This window comes from Cetorhinus maximus, unplaced genomic scaffold (assembly GCF_964194155.1).
Source record: "Cetorhinus maximus unplaced genomic scaffold, sCetMax3.hap1.1 HAP1_SCAFFOLD_1123, whole genome shotgun sequence".
Taxonomy (NCBI): domain Eukaryota; kingdom Metazoa; phylum Chordata; class Chondrichthyes; order Lamniformes; family Cetorhinidae; genus Cetorhinus; species Cetorhinus maximus.
The window spans coordinates 32,501-42,500 of record NW_027597065.1 but is presented as its reverse complement, the minus strand read 5'-3'; the positions used below and the strand labels follow the sequence as shown (position 1 = coordinate 42,500).

The following is a 10,000-nucleotide window of genomic DNA, read 5'->3' as shown; positions in this document are numbered from 1 at the left end:
CTTTCAAAAACAAGGAGACGGGGTTGGGGGGAACAGGCGTGAGTAGCGTTGAGGCTGTGGCTGGAATCTCCAGCGGCTTCGCTGCCCGAGCCGGTGACCTATCAGTCAACGCCGGCTCTGAGGCCAGCTCGAGCTCGGGGGGGCGGGGGTTGGTGTTGAGGGGGGAGCTTGGACGCGGGGTCAAGCTTCGCGGGTAGACTGGCCCAGGCCCCCGGCCTGACCCCTGGTGGGAATCCCCGCGCGGGGAGCGGGGACCCCGGCACGCTCGCCGTCCACACAAAACCAACGGCCGTAAGCTGGACGGAGTGGGATGGTTCAGCGATACAGCCTGGAGACAGAGGGGCAGGGGCACTGGTCACTCACAGCAGGGCATCGTCTCCCAGGCACCAGCTGGGGGGGTGGGGGGGGGGCGCCCGGCGAGCCAGACAAGGGGGCGGTCAGCGGGACGAGAGGGGACGGTCAACGAGAGGGCGGGGGCGGTCAGCGAGAGCCGGGGGGCGGTCAGCAAGAGGAGGGGTGGTCAGTGAGGGGAGGGGGCGGTCAGCGAGGGGAGGGGACGGTCAGCGAGGGGAGGGGACGGTCCGCGAGAGGAGGGGGTGGTCAGCGAGGGGAGGGGACGGTCAGCGAGAGGAGGGGGCGGTCAGCGAGGGGAGGGGGAGGTCAGCGAGGGGAGGGGACGGTCAGCGAGGGGAGGGGGCGGTCAGCGAGAGGAGGGGGCGGTCAGCGAGGGGAGGGGACGGTCAGCGAGGGGAGGGGACGGTCAGCGAGGGAGGGGGCGGTCAGCGAGGGGAGGGGGCGGTCAGCGAGAGGAGGGGGCGGTCAGCAAGAGGAGGGGGCGGTCAGCGAGAGGAGGGGGTGGTCAGCGAGGGGGGGGGTGGTCAGCGAGAGGAAGGGGCGGTCAGCGAGAGGAGGGGGCGGTCAGCAAGAGGAGGGGGCGGTCAGCGAGAGGAGGGGGCGGTCAGTGAGAGGAGGGGGCGGTCAGCGAGAGGAGGGGGCGGTCAGCAAGAGGAGGGGGCGGTCAGCGAGAGGAAGGGGTGGTCAGCGAGAGGAAGGGGCGGTCAGCGAGAGGAGGGGGCGGTCAGCGAGAGTAGGGGACGGTCAGCGGGACGCGAGGGGACGGTCAGTGAGAGGAGGGGGCGGTCAGCGAGAGGAGGGGGCGGTCAGCGAGAGGAGAGGGCGGTCAGCGAGGGGAGAGGGCGGTCAGCGAGGGGAGGGGGTGTTCAGCGAGGGGAGGGGGTGGTGAGCGAGGGGAGGGGGTGGTCAGCGAGGGGAGGGGGCGGTGAGCGAGGGGAGAGGGCGGTCAGCGAGGCGAGGGGGCGGTCAGCGAGGGGAGGCCGCGGTCAGCGAGGGGAGGGGCGGTCAGCGAAGGAAGGGGGCGGTCAGCGAGAGGAGGGGGTGGTCAGCGAGGGGAGGGGGTTGTCAGTGAGGGGAGGGGTGGTCAGCCACACCAGTGGGTGACCCACAGGGGGATTAACAATGTTGGAATGAGAAATGGAACCCCTGGGGTATTGGGGAATGTGGAAGTTTAATGGACAGGAAGAGATCAGCTGTAAACATCCTACCCACTGGCTGAAGGTCACTGTGCCTGACCGTGGACTATTCACACACTCACACTCACACGCGTGTGCCCTCCCACATGTGCCCTCTCTCATATGTGCGCGTGCCTCTCACACTCACGCGCCCTCTAACACTCTCTCACACACACGCGTGTGCCCTCTCACATGTGCCCTCTCACACTCTCAGACTCACATGCGTGCGCCTCTCACACGCGCCCTCTCATACTCACCCTCTAACTCTCTCACATACACGCACGCGCACCCTCTCTCACACGCCCGCCCCCTCTCACACGCCCGCCCTCTCTCACACGCCCGCCCTCTCTCACACGCCCGCCCTCTCTCACACGCCCGCCTTTTTTCACACGCCCGCCCTCTCTCACACGCCCGCCCTCTCTCACACGCCCGCCCTCTCTCACACGCCCGCCCTCTCTCACACGCCCGCCCTCTCTCACACGCCCGCCCTCTCTCACACGCCCGCCCTCTCTCACACGCCCGCCCTCTCTCACGCGCCCGCCCTCTCTCACGCGCCCGCCCTCTCTCACACGCCCGCCCTCTCTCACACGCCCGCCCTCTCTCACACGCCCGCCCTCTCTCACACGCGCGCCCTCTCACACACGCGCGCCCTCTCACACACGCGCGCCCTCTCACACACGCGCGCCCTCTCACACACGCGCGCCCTCTCACACACGCGCGCCCTCTCACACTCACGCACCCTCTCACACGCGCGCCCTCTCACACTCACCCTCTAACACTCTCTCACACACGCACGCGCACCCTCTCACACGTACCCTCTCTCACATGTGCGTGTGCCATCTCACACGTGCCCTCACACGCGCGCCCTCTCACACACGCGCACCCTCTCACACTCACGCACCCTCTCACACGCGCGCCCTCTCACACTCACCCCCTAACACTCTCTCACACACGCACGCGCACCCTCTCACACGTACCCTCTCTCACACGTGCGTGTGCCCTCTCACACGTGCCCTCACACGCGCGCCCTCTCACACTCACCCTCTAACACACTCACACACGTGCGCGCGCCCTCTCACGCTCACACGCCCTCTCACACGTGCGCCCCCTCGCACTCACACGCCCTCTTGCACTCACTCTCTAACACTCTCACACACGCATGTGCCCTCACACAGCCTCGCCCTCTCACACACACACACACACACACACACACTTAGCTGCCGCTCTCAAACATGCTGCTGAAATCCCTCTCTTGGGTGTCCCCCCCCCCAACCCTCGGCAACCCCCACCTCCTCAAAGCCGTCGAACGATTCACTGAAGGGCATTCGCCCCAAACACAGGCCCAGGAAGCTCCATCCCTGCAGCCCACCCACTCCCTTTGGCAAGGGGCCGGGAGGGAGGGGCCGGGGAGGGGGGGGGGTGGTCAAGTCTGCACTCACCCCCAACCCCCGGGGGTCACCTCCCCCCCCAGCACTTGACTGCGGCACTCGGCGGGGGGGGTGTGGAGAGGGTTAATTAATTCACATCCGTCGAGGGAACTGACAGGTTAAAAACAAAGTGCTGGCCCGGATCCACCCACTTCCGCTGGGACGTGGGGTCGGTGGGGGGTGGGAGGAGGGGGGTGAGGATGGTGCTGGTGGGCTGTGCGGGATTGAGAGAGTTTGGGGGGTGGGGTGGGGGACAGACAGACGGACGCTCCCACCTTCAGCAGCGTCGACAGGTGCCCCGTGGACGGACTCACGGCCACTGCCCGAGGACCAGGCCCTTCCCAGAGTCAGTCCCACACCTGCCGGCAGAGTGTCTGAGGACAGCACCCTCCCCGGGAGCTTCCTGTGGTTCACACCAGGAGAGTGGGACCTGTAAGGGGAGGAGTGGGGGGGAGGAGGGGTTTGGGGGCGGCGTGAGAGGCAGGGGAGGGGGTGCACTGGGGCCGGCGGGGAACCTGACCTCCTCGACGGCGGCCCAGACCGATCGGTTCAGGGTGGTCAGGCTGCGGAGGGGTGAGGCAGGATTTCCGGTAGCCTCCTGCCTCCTCGCTGGGCATTCTCCTTCCTGTGTGAGCTGCCATTGCTTCTTCATCCTGCCCGGGGGGTGGGGACTGTGGGAGGCGCGCTGACGTACCACGGAGGCCTTGTGCAGCCTGGCTGCCCACAAGGTGCTGCTGCTGCTGCTGCTGCTGCTGCGGCCGCCGCCTGTTTACTCTGTGGGCCCCACGGCCACTTTGCTGAGGGAGCTCCGCCTACCGGCACCGAGCCCCTCCTGCTGCTCAGAGATACCACCACCTCCAAACCCCCCCCTCCCCCCCCACTCCCCGCCAACACCACAACCGAGCTTCCCCCCACCACCCGGGCGGGCCTCCTCGGCAGCATAGGACAACAGCGAGAGAGAGAGAGAGAGAGAGACAGAGAGAGAGAGAGAGAGGCAGAGAGAGAGAGAGAGAGACAGAGAGAGAGAGAGAGAGGCAGAGAGAGAGAGAAAGAGACAGACAGAGAGAAAGAGACAGAGAGAGAGAGAGACAGAGAGAGTGAGAGACAGAGAGAGACAGAGAGAGAGGGAGAGAGACAGAGAGAGAGGGAGAGAGACAGAGAGAGAGGGAGAGAGACAGAGAGAGAGGGAGAGAGACAGAGAGAGAGGGAGAGAGACAGAGAGAGAGGGAGAGACAGTGAGAGAGAGAGAGACAGAGAGAGAGAGAGAGAGAGAGGGAGAGAGAAACAGAGAGACAGAGAGAGAGACAGAGAGAGAGGGAGAGAGAGGGAGAGACAGAGAGAGAGGGAGAGACAGAGAGAGAGGGAGAGACAGAGAGAGAGACAGAGAGAGAGAGACAGAGAGAGAGAGACAGAGAGAGAGAGAGACTGAGAGAGAGAGAGACACAGAGTGACAGAGAAAGACAGAGAGAGAGAGAGAGGGAGAGAGAAACAGAGAGAGAGACACAGAGAGAGAGAGTGAGAGACAGAGAGAGAGAGAGGCAGAGAGAGAGGGAGAGACAGAGAGAGAAAGTAGAGACAGAGAGAGAGAGAGAGAGAGTCAGAGAGAGGGAGACAGACAGAGAGAGAGAGAGACAGAGAGAGAGAGACAGAGAGAGCAACACAGAGAGAGAGAGGGGGAGGGACGGAGAGAGAGAGGGACGGAGAGAGAGCGGGGGATGGACGGAGAGAGAGAGAGAGATAGAGAGGGGGAGGGGCGGAGAGAGATAGAGAGAGAGGGATGGAGAGAGAGTGGGGGAGGAGGAGAGAGTGAAAGTAAGATTGAGGAAGAGAGAGAATGAGAGAGAGAGAGAAAGAGAGAGAGAGAGAGAGAGTGGTTTTGGCTTCAGGACGTACCTGGACGGACTGAATCTGTGGGGCCTGAATGACCGATGACTGAGCCGTCTGGATGACCCCCTGAACCTGAACGGGCTGCCCCCCGGGCAGCTGCAGGACAGTCACCGGAGTCGAACTGCCCATCGACACCTAGGTGAAGAGACAGGGGGTTAGCGGGAAGCGGGGGGTCTCGAGACTGGCTCAGTGTTGACATCAATCCACGGGCCACCTGCACTGTGCGCTCTTCCAAAAGGATGGCGCAGAACTCAGGACCACACATTCAAAAACTGCATTTATGCCAGGGCGATTGCGACTGTGTGTGTGTGTCTGTGTGTGTCTGTGTGTGTGTGTGTGTCCGTGTGTGTGTCCGTGTGTGTGTCTGTGTGTATGTGTGTGTGTCTGTGTGTATGTGTGTGTGTGTGTCTGTGTGTGTGTGTGTGTGTCTGTGTGTGTGTGTGTGTCTGTGTGTGTGTGTGTCTGTGTGTGTCTGCCTGTGAGTGTGTGTGTGCCTGTGTGTGTGTGTGCGTGTATGTATTGCTCTTGACCCTGAGCTGGGAGTGTGTGTGCCTGTGTGTGTCTGTCTGTGAGTGTGTGTGTCTATGTGTGTGTGTGTGTCTGTGTGTATCTGTCTGTGTGTGTATTGCTCTTGGCCCCGAGCTGGGAATGCTGGGCTCTGCCACTGAGCGTCTGAGAGGAAAGCGCTGTGATTTCGAGCACACACATCCCTCACCGCGACACCCCCCGCCCCGCCTAACGCGATTACCGCTGGCGTGTGACGTACCACACGCACCGTGTGATCGCCGGTGGTGATGTGAGAAAGCTGGCCCGGCAGGGCCGCTCACAGACCGCGCCAGCCACTGGAGAAGGCTCCCTCCCACCCCGGGTCACCCCGAACGTGCCCCCCGAGGGTGACCGGGTGGCCGAACTGCCCTTGAACGGTCGACCGTTGGCAAAGCCACGGCGAGCACTGTAACGCGGCAGCTGGGACGCAGGAGCAGGGGGGGCCGCCATTCAGCCCCCTGCGACCTGCTACCCCTCGCCGTCCAAGGAGATCGCGGCCGATCCTCTGCCTCGAGTCCGCTTTCCCCCCTCCCCCCCAATCCGATCCCCTCGGCAGCTGCTGGGGGTTTACCTGCTGGAGCTGGGAGAGCTGTATCGTCTGAGGCTGCAGGCCGACCTGATCGTGCGCCGAGGTGTCCCCGCCGGAGGGAGGCGCCTCCTCCATCCTGTGTCACCTGAAGCGGGACAGACACACAGAGAGAGAGAGAGAGCCACGGGGCTCATTAACGTCCAGCCAGGGAGAGACTCGCTTTAAACGCACAGCAAGGCTTCTCTGACAGTGCAGCGCTCCCTCGGCGCTGCAGTGAGGGGATACACGCTCGAGGGCGGATGGCACAGCAGGAACGGGCAGAGCCAGCTCCGCCGTACTTCATGGACCCCACCCCCACCCCCTCTCAAACGGGCTGGAGCTGACGGGGCTCCTGCCGATCGCCGCCGACCCCCGGCCGCGTTCAGTCCGGCCGTCTCCGGTCAAGATGGGCGAACGGAAGCGAAGACTCCCTCGTTCCCAGGCGACGCCTGCTGCCTGGTGGACCAGACCGGCGCCGGAGCCGCTGTCACTCGGGGAGGGGAGGGAGGAGGAGGAGGAGGGGGTCCGAGGCCTCTCCCGGGAGCTGCTTTACGTCAGAGAGCGGCCGTCTCTGCGGCGGCCGGTCGGAATCTCGCCTCGGGATCGGTTAAAGGCTTCGCTCGCCCGCGCTGCGCCCCGCCAGGGTGAGAGGACTTGGCATAACCCAGAGCCGTGAGGCGGCCGCCAGAAGGGAACCCGGTGCAGGCGGTGGCCGGAGCAGCAGGCGGTGGCCGGAGCAGCAGGCGGTGGCCGGAGCAGCAGGCGGTGGCCGGAGCAGCAGGCGGTGGCCGGAGCAGCAGGCGGTGGCCGGAGCAGCAGGCGGTGGCCGGAGCAGCAGGCGGTGGCCGGAGCAGCAGGCGGTGGCCGGAGCAGCAGGCGGTGGCCGGAGCAGCAGGCCCTCCCTCAGGCAGCGAGCCGACAGCAATGCAACTTCCGCTTCAAACAGTGAAGGGATTAATACCACATCCTGTCAGGCTAAAGAGAGTCTTACACATCTTGGTTCAGTGGCACCACAGGTACAAATTCAGGCGCACGGTTATCGACACCAAAACTACCGACCCACACAGTTATCAACACCAAAACAACCGACCCACACGGTTATCGACACCAAAACTACCGACCCACACAGTTATCAACACCAAAACAACCGACCCACACGGTTATCGACACCAAAACAACCGACCCACACGGTTATCAACACCAAAACAACCGACCCACACGGTTATCGACACCAAAACTACCGACCCACACAGTTATCGACACCAAAACAACCGACCCACACGGTTATCAACACCAAAACAACCGACCCACACGGTTATCGACACCAAAACAACCGACCCACACAGTTATCAACACCAAAACAACCGACCCACACGGTTATCGACACCAAAACAACCGACCCACACGGTTATCGACACCAAAACAACCGACCCACACAGTTATCGACACCAAAACTACCGGCCCACACAGTTATCGACACCAAAACTACTGGACCGCACAGATATCGACACCAAAACTACCGGACCGCACGGTTATAGACACCAAAACTACCGGCCCACACAGTTATCGACACCAAAACTACCGGACCGCACAGATATCGACACCAAAACTACCGGACCGCACGGTTATCGACACCAAAACTACCGGCCCACACGGTTATCGACACCAAAACTACCGGCCCACACAGTTATCGACACCAAAACTACCGGACCACACAGTTATCGACACCAAAACTACCGGACCACACAGTTATCGACACCAAAACTACCGGACCGCACAGTTATCGACACTAAAACTACCGAACCGCACGGTTATCGACACCAAATCTACCGGACCACACGGTTATCGACACTAAAACTACCGGATCGCACGGTTATCGACACCAAAACTACCGGCCCACACGGTTATCGACACTAAAACTACAGAACCGCAGGGTTATCGACACCAAAACGACCGGACCACACGGTTATCGACACCAAAACTACCAGCCCAAACGGTTATCGACACCAAAACTACCGGCCCACACGGTTATCGACACCAAAACTACCGGCCCACACGGTTATAGACACTAAAACTACCGGACCGCACGGTTATCGACACCAAAACTACCGGCCCACACAGTTATAGACACTATAACTACCGAACCGCAGGGTTATCGACACCAAAATGACCGGACCACACGGTTATCGACACCAAAACTACCAGCCCAAACGGTTATCGACACCAAAACTACCGGCCCACACGGTTATAGACACTAAAACTATCGAACCGCAGGGTTATCGACACCAAAACTACCGGACCACACAGTTATCGACACTAAAACTACCGGACCACACAGTTATCGATACTAAAACTACCGGACCACACAGTTATCGACACTAAAACTACCGGACCGCACGGTTATCGACACCAAAACGACTGGACCACACGATTATGGACACCAAAACGACCGGACCACACGGTTATGGACACCAAAACGACCGGACCACACGGTTATGGACACCAAAACGACCGGACCACACGGTTATGGACACCAAAACTACCGACCCACACAGTTATCATCACCAAAACTACCGGCACACACATAGTTATCAACACCAAAACTACCGACCCACACAGTTATCAACACCAAAACTACCGGCACACACAGTTATCAACACCAAAACTACCGGCACACACATAGTTATCAACACCAAAACTACCAGCACATACACAGTTATCAACACCAAAACTACCGACCCACACAGTTATGAACACCAAAACTACTTACCCACACGGTTATCAACACCAAAATACCGACCCACACAGTTATGAACACCAAAACTACTTACCCGCACGGTTATCAACACCAAAATACCGACCCACATGGTTATCGACACCAAAATACCGACCCACAAGGTTATCAACACCAAAATACCGACCCACACGGTTATCGACACCAAAACAACCGACCCACACGGTTATCAACACCAAAACAACCGACCCACACGGTTATCGACACCAAAACAACCGACCCACACGGTTATCGACACCAAAACAACCGACCCACACGGTTATCGACACCAAAACAACCGACCCACACGGTTATCGACACCAAAACTACCGGCCCACACAGTTATCGACACCAAAACTACCGGACCGCACAGATATCGACACCAAAACTACCGACCCACACAGTTATCGACACCAAAACTACCGACGCACACAGTTATCGACACCAAAACTACCGACGCACACAGTTATCGACACCAAAACTACCGGTCCACACGGTTATCGACACCAAAAATACCGGACCACACGGTTATCGACACCAAAACTACCGGCCCGCACGGTTATCGACACCAAAACTACCAACGCACACGGTTATCGACACCAAAACTACCGACCCAAACGGTTATCGACACCAAAACTACCGACGCACACGGTTATCTACAGCAAAACTACCAACGCACACGGTTATCGACACCAAAACTACCGGAACCGCACGGTTATCGACACCAAAACTACTGGCCCGCACAGTTATTGACACCAAAACTACCGGCCCACACGGTTATGGACACCAAAACTACCGACCCACACAGTTATCATCACCAAAACTACCGGCACACACAGTTATCAACACCAAAACTACCGGCACACACAGTTATCAACACCAAAACTACCGGCACACACATAGTTATCAACACCAAAACTACCGGCCCACACAGTTATCAACACCAAAACTACCGGCCCACATGGTTATCGACACCAAAACTACCGGCCCACACGGTTATCGACACTAAAACTACCAACCCAGATGGTTATCGACACTAAAACTACCGGACAGCACGGTTATCGACACTAAAACTACCGGACAGCAAGGTTATCGACACCAAAACTACCGGCCCACACGGTTATCGACACCAAAACTACCGGCCCACATGGTTATCGACACCAAAACTACCGGCCCACACGGTTATCGACACCAAAACTACCAGCCCACAGGGTTATTGACACTAAAACTACCGGACAGCACGGTTATCGACACTAAAACTACCGGACCA

At 59.9% G+C, this 10,000-nt stretch overlaps 1 protein-coding gene across 5 annotated transcripts in view; it reads right to left on the bottom strand.

Moving 5' to 3' along the window:
- The window catches only part of LOC144675723 (cyclic AMP-dependent transcription factor ATF-1-like), a 40,406-nt gene that overhangs the window by 12,707 nt on the left and 17,699 nt on the right, over positions 1-10,000 (bottom strand). For 4 of the 5 annotated variants that reach the window (XM_078536340.1, XM_078536339.1, XM_078536343.1 and 1 more), the window contains exons 2-3: positions 5,961-6,063; positions 4,850-4,978 (exon numbers count right to left, since the gene is read on the bottom strand). In XM_078536340.1, the coding sequence (XP_078392466.1) occupies positions 4,850-4,978; positions 5,961-6,053 (222 nt within the window). In that variant the 5' untranslated portion in view covers positions 6,054-6,063. Of the gene's footprint in view, positions 1-3,476; positions 3,628-4,849; positions 4,979-5,960; positions 6,064-10,000 lie in introns of those variants that run through there. The other variant, XM_078536341.1, reaches the window with a different exon arrangement.